Source organism: Protomyctophum bolini (genome assembly GCF_963924005.1).
Source record: "Protomyctophum bolini genome assembly, chromosome: 9".
Lineage (NCBI taxonomy): Eukaryota > Metazoa > Chordata > Actinopteri > Myctophiformes > Myctophidae > Protomyctophum > Protomyctophum bolini.
Window position 1 is genome coordinate 18459366 of NC_137870.1, and position 18693 is coordinate 18478058.

The 18693-nt window shown below is 42.9% G+C and overlaps 1 protein-coding gene across 3 annotated transcripts in view; it reads left to right on the forward strand.

The window, feature by feature from the left end:
* Positions 1-18693, forward strand: part of arhgap42b (Rho GTPase activating protein 42b) — a 117816-nt gene that overhangs the window by 9716 nt on the left and 89407 nt on the right. For 2 of the 3 annotated variants that reach the window (XM_080772342.1, XM_080772343.1), the window contains exon 2: positions 9121-9216. The exons of the other annotated variant lie outside the window; for it this stretch is intronic. In XM_080772342.1, coding sequence (XP_080628468.1) covers positions 9121-9216 — 96 coding nt within the window. The remainder of the gene's footprint in view (positions 1-9120; positions 9217-18693) is intronic. 3 annotated transcript variants of the gene reach the window in all.

Here is an 18693-nt window from a genome sequence, read left to right on the forward strand (position 1 = left end):
TTCTCTCCAAAAGCCCTTGAATATCATAGAATATGATTAAGGTTTACTGTCATTATGATAATCTCACACTTTATATCGCACACACCATACCTGCAACTTTCATTAGCTCTCTCAAAAACAAAAACAAACTCATTGTTCCAAGGGCCACTAGGGGGCGCTCTGCAGGCCGCATTTGGCCCGCGGGCCGCCAGTTGAATACCCCTGCCATATAGAGATGCTGGGGTATTGTAGTGCACAGAGCTACAATACATTACCTAGTCACATGATCTCATTCACCTTCCAGCACCGCTCTCCTCCGTTCTGTCAGGAGTCGGTCAACTCGTGAATTTAATTAAATATTTTAAATAAATATAAAATGAGCAAAAATACATTTACTTGGTTTTGCAGATGAATGTATTGTGAGCGAGTACGCTGGCTACTCCTCCCCTACAACATACAGTAGGACCCTTCGGAATACCCCCCGTAGTACATGAAAGAACATTCAAAACAACAGGTGATAGCTGGGGTGGTGCATGGAGGCCTGGGAGCATGGATGTACTGGAGCTCAAGGAATACACAATTTCCCCTTTGAACCACTTAAATGGGTTGTCCCCCAGGGCTCTGTACTGGGTCTGCTTCCTTTTCCCCTCAATGCCAAAACTTCTTCGGCACAAATAGCCAATCTATAAGCTGTTGCGATACGTTTTTGCAATATACTGAAGCTGGATTGGCATTCAAGTAACATGTCCGTGCCAATACAGGTACAGTATGTGTAATTTTCTGTTCACCATTTTCCCATTCATGGCATTATTATTAGTTTTTGCACGTTTACATTTTCTCCTAATTTAGACACAAACTCAAATACACTCCCCTTCTGTCTGTCTGTCTGTCTGTCTGTCTGTCTGTCTGTCTGTCTGTCTGTCTGTCTGTCTGTCTGTGTCTCTCTTGGTCTCCCCTCTCTCTCTCTCTCTCACTCACTTACTCTCTCTTTCTCTCTCTCTGTCTCTCTCTCTCTCTCTCACTCACTCACTCACTCACTCACTCACTCACACACACACACACACACACACACACACACACACACACACACACACACACACACACACACACACACACACACACACTCTTAACTTTCTCGCACACATGCACAAGTTTTCCTAGACCAAATACCACACAAACAAACACTGCATACATGTATTGACACGAAACTGCATTGCTAGTTTTGGAGGTTTGTCTTGATGATATAATCATAAGGTAGTAGCTCCTGCACAGGCAGTATTGTATTATGGAGTATGACTCCAAATTTGGGGAAAGAAATTCTGTCTAAGTATAAGCTAAGATTTAAATTGGTGGAAAAGAGGGATAATCAGCCCTGTCCCCGTCGTCTCTAAGCCAGTGCTCAGTAGCAGGTGCAGTTGCAGCTGTATCATCATACAGTCAGTGTCGGGTGCCTACCTGCTGGTGGTGAAGCCGCTAGTGCACTGACCATGTGCCGTGATCCTTGTCAGGGATGTACTGGAGGCGGACATGCACTTGCACACCCGTGAGAGTGCGTCTACCTCGCGCATCTACCATTCTTATTATTTTCTAAGTGGCTTTTCTACAGTAGACATGACTTCTGTTCTTGATCGTTTCTAATCCATTCATGGTTGATGGTTGTCATATCATGTCATACTGTACCCTCACTAGCTGAAAAACCTCATGCCTGCAAGATTTTTTTTGTAACGGCAGAACAAAACATGGCTCTACGCACAATGGATGGCAACTGGACTGTTCTTACTTTACTTACTTTTGGTGAGTTTATTAATGTAGTTTGTTCAACAAGTTAGATTGGAGACATCTAGGGTACAGTAGCAGTTACTCCTGTTGCAGAGTATGTCCACATTCCACATGTTAGGACACTACAGTAGCTCTGTATGTGTAGCATAACATGCTGCCCTTGTTCATTTGTTGGTCTGCTATAGACAAATCCACCAAGCGGCAACCATACCTGCTGCCGTCAATCAGAACACTGATTTTCACAGGCCCCACCTACGTTACCATTTACTTGCTGGTTGTTTTCAAGGCTTGCAACACAGCGTTTAACGATGAAATGAAGAAGTAGGGAGTCGGACTGTTTGGCTGGTGGTGGTAGTGGTGTTCCACATTTGGATGGTTAGAATAATAGTAGAATGTATTCATCCCCAAACATGTACTGTATCACCAGGGACTACGCTGTGTGTTTTAGATCATTCTGATATTGTTTCTGGTATAGAAGAAAAACCCACATCTACAGTATAACTCCTGACTCTGGGAACTCAATGTCTCTCCTCACAGTGCAGTGCAAGCCTCCGCCCTCCTGCTGTGCGTCTGACGGTGGAAGCGTAATCGTTAGCGGCGAGGAAGAGATGCCTCACCTGCGGCGTACCACGTTCCCACGCCACTATCCCTCTGGCGCCTCAGATGGAATCAAAGTGATGCGTGCGGCGCCCCGCGGCCGCATCAAACGGCGGCCCCCCGTCTCCTTGTTAAGCTTGCGAGTGGAGAGATCTTCTCCTTTGAAGACCCTCCCACCAGTTCTTCATTGCAAATCAATGGCGAATCACTCTATGCTGACGTGATGAAGCAGACTGCGCTAATGTTCTCATCTGCCTTATCGCCGTCGCTGTCGGGACGAAACGAAACCTCGTATCTTCCATAATTAACCCATTCCGTGCTATCCACGAGATATCTTGTGGAAATCTTATTAACTCCATCTTAGCCATCCACGAGAAATATTATTTTACCTTTTCTTTTAGCCTCCGTTAGCTTCCGCCGCTAGCATCCATAGGTCTCCCATTGTACATGATAATCCGCGGTACACATGGACGCACACAGGGCTATTAGTGGTGTTTTATGCTCAGAATGGCATAAAGTGCCATTTTTATAGCCTATTAAAACATTAATCTAGAGCCATATGAAATCCGTGTTAACGGAATCGCGGACGGAATCGTGGAAATGACCAATAAAAAAGGAATTGGAATAAAACGCGAAATATTGTGGAATTGGCCCTAATCTGGGCTGAAATTCAGTTTTCAGGAGAAAATGGAACATTCAGTGGTCAGGTTTGTTCAGAAATCAAGTGAAGACGGAGGAGCGAGCTTTTTAGCCACACGTGCGAACGTGCACATACGCAGTAAGCATGTCGTTGTTGTTTACGTTGTCAGTTGCTGTGCGTTGCTGTGTTGTGCCGTCACGGTGTGCGGCATGTGAGCGGGCTAGCCAATAAGGTCTCTGTGTTGCGGGTGGAGAATTGTGTAGGTTAGTGTGTGTGGTGTAGACGCAATGGGTGGTGAGAACATGAGGGGGATGTTGCACAGCAATCGGTGACCCCTACATTAAGCTGTGTCCTTCCCAACATGTTGGCAGGGCTAGTTGTGTGTTTTGGGGTAAATGTATTACCGGAAGGCTGGCCGTGGGCCGTGGTGTGTGATCCTGGCGGCCGAAGTGTGCTGCATTGTTGCTAAACGGCAATCCTGCCCTGAGCTAATGTGACGCACAGGTGTGCTTAGTGCTTAGTTAGTCAACATTCTCAAACACAAATCACAAATCCTGAGTGTTATCTTATAGGTCTGAGAGAGTAAAAATGGTCAGCAGTGACTCACCTAGTCAGGTGTGTGTGTGTGTGTGTGTGTGTGTGTGTGTGTGTGTGTGTGTGTGTGTGTGTGTGTGTGTGTGTGTGTGTGTGTGCGTGCGTGCGTGCGTGCGCGCGCGACTGTGTGTGTGTGTGTTTTCAATTAATCGATAATGGCAATAATAGTATCGTATGCCTTGCCGATAATAGTATCATATCGTACCATGGTGATATGGCAGGAAATGCTGTGTGTGACGTGGCTTTAAAACAAACAAACCTTAATATAAATCTTTTGCATTTATCCATCAAAACATGTTTTTTTCCTTGCCGTTTGTTTAAATGTTTTTCAATTGGTTTGGAAACTTTAAAATGTCTGACACTATATTTGTCAAACAAAACATTGGCAATCGGTGATCTAGGGCCCCCGGTTTATTTCCATTTTCGGTAAAAAAAATTGCATAAAAAGCAAAATACACAATTCAGAAATATTAAAATGGAAAAAACAGAATTTGGGAAAAGATTTAACGGAATTGGGAAAAAAATAAAACGGATTTCATATGGCTCTACATTAATCCGATCATCATGATGCTACTCCGGGGCGATAGTGATGATGCTACCCCTCGCTACACAGATCCAGACTACATCACTTCCGGCTCGGGCAGAAGTGACTCTTCTCTGCTTATTTTGCGCATTTCTCTGGCACTTTGGTGCCACGATCTGGCCTAGGCGGCTGGGCAGGATTGTGTCCACTTATGGTTGAGCAGAGTCCCTCAGGGCTCTATACTAGTGTCTTTTCCATGATCGTGGGGAAAGCTTTTGCTGAAATTAATCTCACAAAATCAAAGCTGGTCGATCTGCTATTGTCTATGAAAGCTTTCTCCACAATACGGATGTTAGCTTTAAGTGGTTAACTCCGTACTCTTGTTGTACAAGAATATCACCCGAAAGTAGATGAAGTAGCCTAGGTAGGTATTGTACCACATGCTGGATGTCACTGCACACTTTGAATGTCTGCAGTAGCAATTGATCTGGTTGTGGTGGTAAGTCAGGCTCGAAACATCACACACTACTGTATATAGGACTACATTTCAAGCTTTTGGACCAAGATCAAGTGTGCAGAATGTAGATGATTTTTCTTAGATTTTGACTTCTGCCCTGCACCTGGCACTTTTGACTCCGTCCGTCCGTCCGTCCATAACTGCTTTGGTTGCACAACTGCTTTGGTTCATGACCTCCCGAAGGTGAACCAAACGGATTATATTGACACAATGGCCTTTCCTCTAGTGCCTCCATTAAGCCAAGATGTCCACTTGCACATATATTATAATAGCTTATTTCCAAACAAGGTATATCAAGAACTAGTAGCTGGTTTCATTGAAGACAAACATACTACACTCTCGTTGCGACCCCATGACCCAGTGCAATGCACCCTCAGGATAAACTCAACTTTTAACACAATAAATCAATATCTTAAATTGTATCCCTGGATAAACACTACTAAACAGTCTTGCACATTTTAATATTGTTATTTGTAAGGGAGGGAGAGGAGAGACTAAATATCTCCCTCCATTGCTTCCTCTTTAACCTATTGCTCCCATTCCATTCTGCGGAGGGTAATTTATAATAAATAATTTTGTTTTGTTTACAAAGTGCAGAGGGAGAGTGGGATTGACATACAACCTGAACCTAGGCCTTTGTGCTGATATACAGTAGCCAGCCCACAGAACGTTTATATTTTTGTGCCATGGTTTATTATAAAATGGAATGTCAAATTATTATGTATAGTTTTGCTGTGCTATTAAGAAGAAGCCTTGGTGTATTTTAGTAAATAAAGACCAGAGGAACATTGTTAAAGTACAAGGACATTTAGAGAAAGCATGTCAAACACTGATACATGAGATTCCAAAAATGTCATTTTCCTTCTTTGTGTCGACATTTAAGGCCAGTGGTTCTCAAACATTTTCATGTCAAGGACTTAATTATTTTTTTACACGGCTTGGTTGAATGCTTGATTCTGATTGGTCAATACCCAAATTAATCGGTTTGTTATTTCTGGATAATGACTGCTCCGCTCTATAACAGACCGATGCCTAATCAAACTCTCAGAGCACCTGCTGTTTCCAACATGACAGCCATGTAAACACACAGTGTTATTTACAGCAAAACATTACTTGATGGCTGATGGCTGGCGTGCACGGACACGTTTGATTAGTTTGCTAGGGATTCTACTTTAGCATTACTAGTATTATTTGTTTTACTTTGGAGACTATGCCAAGCCCAAGAGCCACATATAGTTGCTTATTTTAGACTTATTTTCTGATTTCTTCTGATTTTCTGACTTGATGAACATTTTCATAGACCTGGTTGCTTGTTTCTCTCTCAGTCACAAAATGTAGCAAACATGGTCAAAGTCGTGTTGTGATCATATTGTGATGCATGGATGGATGGTGGTTTAGCTTGGTACACAACAGCTAACATGATGCAGCAGGCTGCTGCCTGGATATGGAATATGGATATGGACTTATGGTTCCATCGCTGCCTCTTTCTTTTCTAATAAGTAGAACTTTTTGTTGGCGTTGCTGTTACCGTCCCTCTCACAGACTACACAGGGAGTCAGGGACGAGTGCACTGACTCCGTCTCCGTGCAGTCTCCATGCTCCACCTCCTCTCTAAAGGGCGCGTTCGGAAATACCACACCAGAGCGCACTCGCCTATTAGTTTGCATTGCGCAGTGGGCTCAGTGCGCTATTTCCGAACGCGCCCTGTCACACACACGCGCATACGTGCACGCACACGGCCCGCCTCCTGGCCTCTGCAGACCCAGCTCCCAGACCCAATTTTGAGAATAGATTAATGGCGATATTTTTCAATAGCATTTATAAAAAGAGAAACATTTTTCTCTACTTTCTGTTTCCAGACAGCGTTTTGGGTGAAGACGAGCTGTTCATATCTTCTGTGGATCTTGAAAGATTTGTAAAAACGCTCAAAATTGCTGTCCAAAAAAACAACCCTGGCAGTTAAAGTAGAGCCTATATAGTTCAACAGTTCTCTTTGAGAGTAATTTCTTTACAGTTGAGTAGCCTAGTTCACCAGTTCCCTTCGAGAGTAATTTCTATAGTTCACTGGTTCATTCCTTTAAAAGAAAGCAACCTGGCTCACCACTTCTCTTGGAGAGTCAGCCGTAAAGGCTCATCCATTATTGATGGTGGTGCTTGCACATCCAGACAGCAAGGGCTGGCTATTGATTTCAAATCAGCAGCTTTAGAATGAAGGCAGGACTTATAAAAACGGACCGCTCTGCTGACACTATGCATCTTGGGGCAAAATATATATATATATTTATAAATCTATTTAGAGATGCTCTTTGTCCAAACACTGCAGTGCTGCTAAAATATGGAAATGCATGTCTTGAAAAATGCAGTGTGTCGTTGTAGACTGTTAGAATGGCTTAAAGCCAAAGGCCTATGGTCTCATTAGCATGGTTTATTTATTTTATATTATTTGTTTTATTTTTGATTTATTCAAAGGGCCAGAGGGTTAGCTGGTTTCATATGTGCCTCTTACCAAAATAATAAATAAAAATAATCCTCTGTGTAACCGTAAAATATTCTGTAGCACATTGATTTAATAAGTGACCCAGAGAATGGGGTGCAAGGGACAATTTCATTTTTTCTTTTTATTCCTTTTGCAGAAACAAATGAAACTTTTTGGTGAATATGTAACACTGTTACTTAATATGCCAATTGCACATGCGGCCACCACCTTCACTTAACTCTATCTCTACCGCTAGCTGTTAGCATAAACCCCAGCTCCAGGGGCCAGCATACACGTTCACTTTAAGAAGACAGTGTTTGCCTTTGTATATGTTTATACAGTATGTCCAATGTATTTGCATTTAAGTTTATAAAGTTAACATCCTATAACTAAATGCATTTCAAATTAAATAAACCTGTTACTTTTCAGGACTCCAATAAACAATTTGCAATACATAAATCAGTATTTCAATTCAAATTTAGCAAAAAAGATCTGCTGTTTTTGATACGACAGTATATGCAATGTGGCCTTCTGGAGTAAGTGTGGAACTATAGTGGCCCTCTCCTTCATCAAAGTTGGCCACCCCTGCCCTAGCAGCCTAGCTGAGAGAGAATAAGTATATTGTATAAACTTGTATTGCAGATTAAACTTTTTCTTAGACTTCATAGATAGCTTCATAGACTTGTTTGACAGCACCGATAAGCCGGCACGATAAGATAATGTGATTATTATCAATAAAAAACATGTGCGTGACGTGCATGTCTGCGTGTGCACATGTGTATTAATATACTAGTAGTACCAAATGGCCCCACAAGTAGTTTATAGTAGAATTTGAAAAATAGACATTTTGTGAGGACCAATGACCAATGACCTGGCTCATTGCGTTTAGGTTAAGGATTAGACATTTCAAAATTGATTTTGGGATTAAAGATAAATTATGCCTGATTTATCATGCTTAGTTGCGCGTTGTTGTCATGCACCAAAATATATAGCCCATCTACAATTGCCACAGCGTGACGCTTACAGTAACCCTTAGGTTTATGGTTAGAAATGGTTCTTTCTTGTGTGTGTGTGTGTGTGTGTGTGTGTGTGTGTGTGTGTGTGTGTGTGTGTGTGTGTGTGTGTGTGTGTGTGTGTGTGTGTGTGTGTGTGTGTGTGTGTGTGTGTGTGTGTGTGTGTGTGTGTGTGACTGTGTGTGACTGTGTGTGTGTGTGTGTGTGTGTGTGTGTGTGTGTGTGTGTGTGTGTGTGTGTGTGTGTGTGTTCTGAATAAAAAAATACTTGAATTTGAGAACCACTGTAGGATTTATCTAGTGTGAGATTGTCCTCGGCATGTAGTAAAGCAGTATTGTAAGACTGAAGTCTAACTTCTCTTGGGAACATTTTGACAGAATGCTGCCTGTGTGAATCGAGACATTTATTAGGGTACACAGCCATTTGGCACACAGGGCGAACTCCAACTCTCTTGCAAATTTCAAATTGGATTAATGTAGTCTTTGCATAGGGATGATATATTAAGCCTTGCCATTCTAATGCATTTTTAAGTGGTGCAACCACTTCCTTAAGTGACTGTGTGGGTGGGTGGCTGGCTGGCTGGCTTGGGTGGGTGGGTGTGTCTGAGCACGGAAACAGCATGGTTGTTTTTCACCACCTGTGCGCAACCAAACACACACAGCTATGCTATCCTCTTTCATCAAAATTATTTTTCTGACCCTAAGCCCATCCTATAAGCAGGTGTTATCAACACACCTACGGTACTATGCATTGTTAACCAAAAGAGACAGTTTGACCTAAGTGTTTATTTTTACACATTCCGAGTTAAATTAACACTCCAGATGTTATTTCTCGACATACATTATACCTAATTAGTGTACAGTATAGTTCACATGTATATACAGCACTGTATAAAGCATAGTGCTGTATATGCATGTGTACTAATTGGCTGTGTGACTGGTAGGTCCCCCATGCTTCATGTATAATAATGAAGACTGTGACCTTTCTCGTCTCGTCCTGCAGACCTCTCGGCAGCCGTCCAGAAGTTCTCGCAGTCTCTGCAGGAGTTCCAGTTTGAATGCATCGGAGATGCCGAGACCGACGACGAAGTCAACATCGGTCAGTTTCAGCAGCTATAAAACCTCTGTCTGTCTGTCTGTCTGTCTGTCTGTCTGTCTGTCTGTCTGTCTGTCTCCATCTGTGTCTCTCTTTGCCTCTCTCTCAATTCAATTCAAAGGGGCATTATTGGCATGATAGAACAATTAGTTTGCAGTGCCAAAGCAAATGTGGAACCAAACGATGCATGTACAATGAAAAGGAAATAAAGGAGAGCTACTGCACGTTACATTGCAACATAGAGAAAACTATCTTACAAACCCATAGGAAGTGTCAGAAATAGTCAATACAGTAACATCCAACGTAGGAAAGTTTACCTTATGATAAACCTTTGAAAACCAATGGCAGCAATATTTCAATGTTTTGCATTCACTTGGTATAAAACCTCCCTCTCTCTATCTCTCCCCCTCTCTCTCTCTCTCTCTCTCTCTCTCTCTCTCTCTCTCTCTCTCTCTTGTACTCTATCCAATTAGCTAGTTAGCCAAATGTTGACCTTTCGCTGGCATTTCCTCCATAACTGCATCCTGTGAAGCTCCTTGGTTCTCAACTTCTCATTGGACGACTTAATCTGAACTCTGGAACAGGAAGAGCTCAGTCTCCTCTTGGTCTAGTATTTTCAGTTTTTAAGCAAATATGTATTGTTTGTGAGTAAATAATAATATAAGTTGGTAAAGGGTTACCAGAGGCGTGTACCAAACTGTCCACAGAAGGAGTTGCTGTCGTGCAGAATCCTCTTATCTCCATATATTACGGCTGTCAAAGTTAAAAGATAACAATGCGTTAACACAAATTCCTTTTAACGGTGATAATATTTTTGTATGTGATTAACGCGATGAAGTTTGAACCCTTGTACAGTTTGGGGAAGAAGCTGCGGTGTGGCTTGTAAATGGGCTGAGGCGGAGCTATGCCTGCATGTAGGCTACTAGTTGTCGAGGAGTCGAGAGAGATGCGCTGTGCCTGACACTGAAGCAGAGATGCAAGCTCCTCTAGTCGGACGCTATTGCCATAATTATTAATGTTCCTTAAACGTAATTTTCAAGTGAAGTTTATGGGGGGAAACTTGTAAGGGAGAGGAGTCTTGTGGTTTGCCTCACTGGCACTGCATGTGTGCTGTGCAACGAGAGATGAGAGAGAGAAAGTGTTTGTGTGGGCCGTGACGGACACGCTGCGTGTGCGTGCTTGTGTGCGTGCTGCTCTCAGACAGGCTTGTCAGTAGGCTTTTATTTGTTTATTGTCAGTAGTAAAGAAGTAGCCTACAACACTATTGCCCTGGGTAAATAAAGAAAATGAAAACATAGCTCACTATTATCCACAAATGCTGTTGGAGGGGATATTACTCTATTGGCTCAACTGTTGGAGAGGATGTTACTCTATTCATTGCATGTCTTAAATTGACTAAGCCTTAAGGCTTGCTTTTTGTAAAAGAAAATGACCTTATTTAAGTTACTTTATACAATTTTGGAACCGAAATGGGGAACCGTTTGGAACCAGAATCGATAAACACTCACACAACTGTTTCATTCACACCTCCAAGGTGTTTATGTCATTACCTCTATTTTTTTGGTGGTGTTGTTCTCAGTCTGAATAAACGGAGTGCTACCATTGTTGTCCACCTGCACTTGCACTCCTACACCAGCAATTTGACAGCCTAGTCTGATGTTAACCAAGCAAGAGATTGAGATTTAGAACGGATAAAAAAATATGCAATTAATTTGCGATTAATCACAATTAATATTTTAACCGATTGACAGCCCTAATGTATATCTATATCTATAAATAAACCTAAATGAATGTCCTACTTAGTCACAAAGCATCACATAGAAGTAGTACAAATAGCTGACCTAGGTTCAAGGTGTTTTATTGTCACATAGATGTACAGGTAAAGCATTGTGAAAAACTTTCGTTGGGTGACCTACAAGCTCAAAACACGATGTCACTGTTTTTTTGCGTGCTTGATTGGCCTAGTGGTAAAGTACCTGCCCACCTCTGTGGAGGTTGTGGGTTTGAGTCCAACGCGGTGCATCCGGCTTCGTCAGGTATATCTACACAAACACAGTGTTCAGTGGAGGGAAGCCGGGCGGGAAGGCTGATATTTGTCCCAGCAGGTGATCCTACCGGCTGTCGGCAGGGAATGTTGGGCAGGAGTAGTAGGATGAAGGCTCTTCTCAGTCAGTAGTATACAACGGCAGTGAAAATGAGAGAACAGCCAGCACACAATAAATGTCCTTTTCACATATATTTATTTACCTTTCCACGGACTGAGCAATGGATGCGTTTTAAACCTAACGCGTCTCCCTCAGCGTTAAGTCAAGGCAACAGGAAGAAGTGAGGGAGGCGGCATTGGAGGAGAGGAACTGCCACGCCGGCAATGGACACTGCTGAACGCCTGCTAACTGGGGTCGGACGTTTCAAATCATCCATGACGAAGTGGGGCCTGACGGACAGAGCAGCATGGGGAGCCAGAGCAGACCGCTCATATCATCACCACCTGTCCCCAGTATAAACCACCCTCGGAGGCCGGCCTATTCGATGTGGGACCTGAGACGAGGGCGTGGCTGTACGCTACTGAGCTGGACATCTGATGATGACGCACGAAAGAGGAAGAAGGAAGTGGGGTATAAATAGTGTATAATGGAATCAAGTCCAAGTGAACACAGGTGCCATCTGTCATCGCCTTGCAAGCTAACAATGAGGACTCAATATTATTCATGGAGTACAACAGCAGTGACAACATATAAATGTTTGTGGGGGAGGAAGCCATTAGCATTAACGACTAAATTGGCGATGAAAAAGGGGTAATAAATGCATGCAAATAAATTGCATTTTGTACATGTAAGCTTTCCACCCGACATCGACGATATATTTCGTGCCATCGGCTGCGTGGAATGTATAATTAATGATATTGATTTGCTTATGATGCTACAGCCCGGTATTTTTTTCTTCCCTCTCTCTTTAACGCCTTTAAGAGATCAAAGGGACTAATTGTGATGGGTGTCTGGGATTAATGGAGGTGCGAGTCCTCTGGCCTCCCAGCGGGAATACCATTGCTGTCGGGCAGAAACATTGTATCTCAATGCAGCAGTCGGTTCTCAAACATTTTCATGTCAATAGAGGGTATGCGCATGCATAAAGTGAGTGAGGCAAATTGAGTGGCAACGTGAGTTTAACGTTGTTTAATGCAATCAGATAGGACTTTTCTGTTTGAATGTATGGGCTGTCAAGAAAGTAGGTTTTTGCCACTCGGTAGGCGTTCCAGCATAACTTCCGGGTATAATGATAATGATAATGGTAATGAATTTATTTATATAGTACATTTCTAGACGAAGTCACAAAGTGCTTTACATCAAGAGAACAATAATAGATCAATCCATGCAATAGCCGGCATAAAAATACAAAACATACATAATAATACAATAATGACAGTTAGGAAAAGGCTTTTCAGCAGAGCTTTAAATGTGGATATTGATTTTACGCATCTTAGGTCAGTAGGTAGGGCATTCCAGAGTGGGGGCCCTGGTTGCAAAGGCCCTGCCGGCCCTGCCGGCCGATCAAATCATTGGAAAGAAGAAAAGAAAGTCAGAAGACAACACTATTTGTTTTGTTTTTCGTCTTATAAAATATTTGATCGGCCCAAAACATTGTGTTCATTGTCATGATTTGTCACGATCCGAGTTGGCTTTGTCCGCGGCGTAACCGTCTTTAAATAAATTAAATAAGAAGTGCCGATGGGAGAATGCATTGGGTTTCCATTTCCTGGGCCACTCGTTTTTCTGAAAGAGGGAGGGACTGCGGCGCTCTATAGGGGGTTCCAAATGGACCCTTACAGGTCTGTAAGTCTGAGAGTGTCCTACCTACAGGACCATTGGGTGGAATTTGTACACTCAGAGTTATGGGGGTCCTTAAAATGTTAAAGGTTTGAGAACCACTGCTCTACACTATATACTATATAGGTATATCATTCAGAGATTGTGGAACAGTCGTCTGGCTAATGAATGACAATGTTTTCATAGACCCTAGTTGCTTGTTTCATCATGTAAAACCTGGCAACACTACTGCTCATTATCCTCATGCAGCTCCAGGCAGAATCACAGTCCATCTGTGTGGCCTAAACTGGACGCCAGACACCTCCTCCTAATCAACAGTTCTGTTTTTTATTTTATTTTTTCTCCCCACACAAAAACCCCCTTGTGTGCAATCAAGGGGTTGAAAGAAAGCCAATTATGGTTATTAGGAAAGTGCCGCTCCAAATCGGAACCTCGTTATACGATCTAGCGCGCTTGAATTTGAGGCGGTGTGTGTTTTTGTAAATGAATCAACCCTACTTGATCATACTACAGTGTCACACAAAAGCATCAAGAGTAGCAGATCTGCAAGCTCGAAACCCCAGGCACAAAGTGATGCGTTTCGAGCTTGACAATCTGCTCCTTTTGCCACTTTTCTTTCTTTTTTTTTTTTTATCCTGAAAAGTAGCAGTTTTAGACATATGCGGTTTCACTGTCTATAATACAGGTCTGTAACCACTTAAAAACCTATACTTGGTAAACTAGACCTGAGCTGTCTCTGTACTTGGACAGTTTTCTTTCTCTCTACCAAATCTCTTTTCTAGAAATAGTCAATCTACTACACATAGAAGCTCACAGTCACAAGGCATCACGTTGTAACCTTCACAGGTCGCCTTCACACCACAAAGCTTTACAGCGATTAAAACGAATCCTGCTGCACATTGTCGGAAAGTGTGCTTCATTTCGCAGGTGTGAATCCTAATGCGCATCAAAGAACTGCATTCTACTCCGCCAAAAAGCGGGGGTTTCGCTTCGCTTCCAATCGCACTTGATTTCGATTCGGTGCAGGTGGGAATGCAATCCGCAGCAAATAAAGGAAATGAAGGTCAACACAGTTGGAGACGGAGAAGGGATATACATTTTATGCAGCCCAAAGTCCGTTTGACCCGCTGCGTCTATCCCGTTTAACCGTGGATAGACGTGGGCAAATAAGGAGACTGAAGCCCTCATTGAAATATGAGGACGAGTACATTAATCAATTGCTTTAGGAAACGCATAAAAAAACACTGTAGTTACTACAGAATATTCAGTCCGTCTGTGCGTAAACATGGAGTGTTGTCAATGTTGTGTGGGGAACTTTCTTCATGTCGATAAACTTGTAAACGGAGGTCTGATAACTATTACTCAAAGTATTATTTTAACACCATAGATTTCACTGTGTAGTTTATGAATGGAACGCATTGATGAAGTTCCCTGCTGCGTTTCCAATTGCTGCGGATGACGGCGCAGTGTGAAGGCAAACCGCAGCAAATTAATATGCAAGAATCCAAACTTCTCCGCCCATTCGCATCGAGTCTACCGAAGTATTAGGTGTGAATGCGACCTTATACAGTAGATCTGCTATTTTTGAGCCCCTCAAAATATACACAGGTTTAATGTTTGTCTTTAGTTCAATGTTTGTTTTGTAAACGCATTGACAATGAAGGGAAAATGTACGTCATATTGTCTCTTTATTGTTAATGGCATTTAATGTTTGCACCGTTTGTTCTACATCCCCTTATCAACATGAGTTAGACTTTAATATATTAGCGCCCCTCACTTCACACGGGTGTGATTTTTGTATTGCATGTCCCCCCCCCCCCCCGCCCCAGTATATGGATGCTGGGGTTCATGTAGTTAATACAATATACAGAAACTGTACATAATGTGTACTGTAGATTTCATCATCGGCAACGCTAGTATTCACTCACCGCATCCAGCCCGCCCCGTCGGGCAAGTTAAACGGCGGAGGCTGCCGGCTATGGCAGAGCGGGCTGTGACAACCGGGCCGCAAGCATCTGTCTGTAGGAATTTCATTGAGTGTCTAATTCGAGGCAGCAGGGAATTCATTTGGAGCGGCTTTAATTAGGAGCTCTGTGGAAAACAAACGCCCGGCGCAAACAGCTGAAGGAAAGTCTGGCGATCTGTCTCGGCCATCTTCTACAGTATGTGCAACAACCTTTGTGATAGTTGCACCGTGTTTCTGTTGTGATTCAAGTGCTGACTTTCGAGTTGTTCAATATTAAGGCTGCAACTATCGGCTATCTGATTCTATCCATTGCTTTTTCGATTAACCGCGAGGAGTATGCATTATTGGGCTTCATATCAAATGATATCATTGCTGTGGGGCAGAAAGTTGAAACCTTATCTGTGTATTTTAACTCTCTGTGTTTTTTCATAAATTAACACCATACTTGACCATATACAACAGCATCATACAAAAGCATCAAAAGGAGCAGATCTGCAAGCTTGAAATATGGCACGTTGTGAGCGTTCATGAGGATGCATACAACAAAATAAGTAAAAATGCACAGTTATAGTGCAGAAGAGAAAGAAAAGTGCTCCTCCGAGCTTTAGGTCTCCGCTTGGTCAGATGGGTTATTGTGGGCCATCAATGTTGAATTCAACCCTTATAGAGGTGAGTGGACTCTGTAGAGGTTGAGGAGGGATTAAAGTTGATTGGTGCAATTTTTTGGCGCTATTTATAGGCCAATGTGAAAAGGGTGGCATTTCTTCCTCGGCCACGTGCATGCAACGTTTCACAGCAATCAAATCATGATTTGAGGCATTTTGTTCAAAGCGAACCACTCCTGCAAACTTCAGCTGGCAATTTTAGCCAATCAGGATGAAATAGGAAAAATGTAGGCTGCAGATCCATCTTGATACACACACACACACACACACACACATGGACGCACAGGGGCAAAAACTGTCTTTGTCATGGCGGATACAAAAAGTAAATGGATCAAAGGCAGTGGTAAACCGAAAGGTTTTTAGTTGTGTTTTAAAATAAATAAGAGTGGCAGCAGACCGGCAGTTTTCTAGGAGTTTGTTCCAGTTATGTGGTGCATAAATGCTGCTTCCCCACGTTTATTTCTTGTTTTATTCAACGTTGGGTGAAATAGAATGCAGGCCATGCCTCAATAAAATAGAAAGAAAAAAAACCAAACAGGTAATAGCTTGTTGAAACCAATCTAGTGAAAGTGAGCTTTTCGGTGTGACATCGCCACACTCTTGTCACCCCACTTTGATGGCACCCAAGTCCTCCTCATCACCCGTAACATCAGGGATTCCATATGTGCCGGTAGACGGGTTCACCTGACCTTCTATCGATTCCACTCTATGACTTCCCTGCGGTGACATTCACATTCCAGCCCGAATCAATGGCGCTGCAAGATTGATGTGTCTGTAGATTTTTTTTTAATTTTTTCGAAAAGTTCCAGGGCTCCTTCTTTCGTTCGAAGGTCACCTGGGGGGGTGGGGGAGGCGGGGAGCTAGCCGGACGAGTCACACGAGCTCAATATCTGGAGCTAAAGAGCTGAAGAAGAAGGAAAAGAAAATACGTTGAAGAAAGGGCAACAAACCGCTGGCCTGCATCTGGAGGCTTGAAAGTACTTCCAATAAGAAAGGCCCTCCTTTGAGTTGTCAGGCCCCAAATTCATCAATTATTTTGCATGAACGCATCGCTACTGCTTGGTCTTGCTCTGCTAGGGCGGAACAATGATATATAAGAATATCTCTTCATTCAGCCAAATTTCCATGGAGGTGTAATGGAGAGTGATTCTGTTGGGGCGATTCATCAGATATGTCGCAGCTCTCGCCTTTTCCATTTTACTTGGTGAATGAATGATATGCAAGCTTTGTAACCCCCTCTCTGACTCACATTTCCTTTCCGCGGCGGCTAATCTTGTCCCATCAGCGGCTACCAGCTGTGCCCTTTACCCCCTGCCAGGTTGTGCCTCTGTTGATAAAGGAGCCACCGGCGTTAAAAGGGAGGTCCACCGCACCGACCGGCCCCACCGCCTCGCGGCGGGATCACTGGCACAAAGTCATTGCTCCCTCCCTCTCTGAAAAGCACTGGTGCGTAAACGGACACAGTGTGTGAGAGGATGATGCATGTGCATTGTTGCTGTCAGGTGGAAACCTCATTATGTCAAAAGAAAAAAATATATATATATATACGTATATATATTTTTTATTTTAGATATTGTTTTGGTATTTTTCTGGCTTTATTGATTGTGTAATAATGATTGTTTGACAGGTAATGGGGAGAGAGAAATGGGGAGTGAAACCCAGGGGATTGGGACTCGAACCCATGATACGCTGTCAGGCTGGATTAAAATTAGCTGTGGCTGGACAGCCACGACAGCCGTCCGGGCTCGGATCTGCAATTTTTTTATGCTTTTGTGTGGCACCGTAGTATAATCAAGTAGGGCATGAATTCACCCAAAAATACACAAAGAAATTACAATATTATGGAGATATTCTCAGTTTGCTTTCGAGTTGCCCAAACGGCAAGTGCACATTTGAGGGAGGTGTCTGCTATTAACAACACGAGATAAATAATTAGAATTAGAATAAGAACACTGGTCCATTGGACCAGTGTTCCAATGGTGTAGTTAATAATTAATTATTTAGAGGCAAGCTTGATTCAGTATTTAGGAAATCCACAGACAGAGTTAACCACTTTCAATTTAGAAAAAGATTTTTAAGAAGCAGGATCGGCTATTTTGTTTGCTTTTCTGTGACAGTATAGTATGACAAAGTATGGCATTCATGTATATTACTATGGAACTATTGAGATACAAGGTTTCTGCCTTATGGTTTCCCCCATGCCAGGCCGTGGCAGCGCCTGATAATGATGTTGGGGTTATTTGGCGAGCGGAGTGGTGGCTCGACTCGCTGCTAAATGGTGGGACACAGGGTTTGCCCCTGGGGGGGGGGGGGGGGGGGGTGCAGGGGTTTGATGTGGGGGAGGGGGGCTGGCCAACTGTGCCTGCCTTCTTATCGAGTTCTGTATTTAATGAAGCTGTGCAGCTAGACTGTGTGGGTCAGCCCACTGCCACACATAGGCCGGTTGTCACTGTATGCCCACTGCAATGGTCTGTCCTGCATAATGTATCCTGAAAGGTGTTATTTTGTGCAAAAGTGCATTCCCCTAATATAAGCCCTCAATGGGGGTTGGGTTTATCGTAGGGGAAATAGCCAATAATGCACTTTTGCACAAAATAACACCTGGACCTCTTTGGTGGGGACGTAACAACTACATAAAGGTCCTTCTAGCATGGAATTCTCCTTTAACATATATTTTTTTGCAAAAAAGGGTGAAGTGTCCCTTTTTAAATTATGTCAATCTCGCATCAGTGGGCGCCCCTCACTTCACAGGAGTGTGATTTTTCATAACTGCTATTGAACATTATGTCTGTGTGTTGGTTAAGAAAATATTGAACCAATGATATTAAAAAGCATTAACAAGGATTAAAAAGCGCTTCTGACAGAACCTCGTAACCCCATTTGCAAAAAGGGTGAAATGTCCCTTTAAACAAATGAATGCATTGGAAAAAAATCACACACGTGTGAAGTGAGTGGCACTATCATCATACATCATCATCATACATCACAATCCTTGCTCAGCCAATGAAATCATCACATTTCGTGC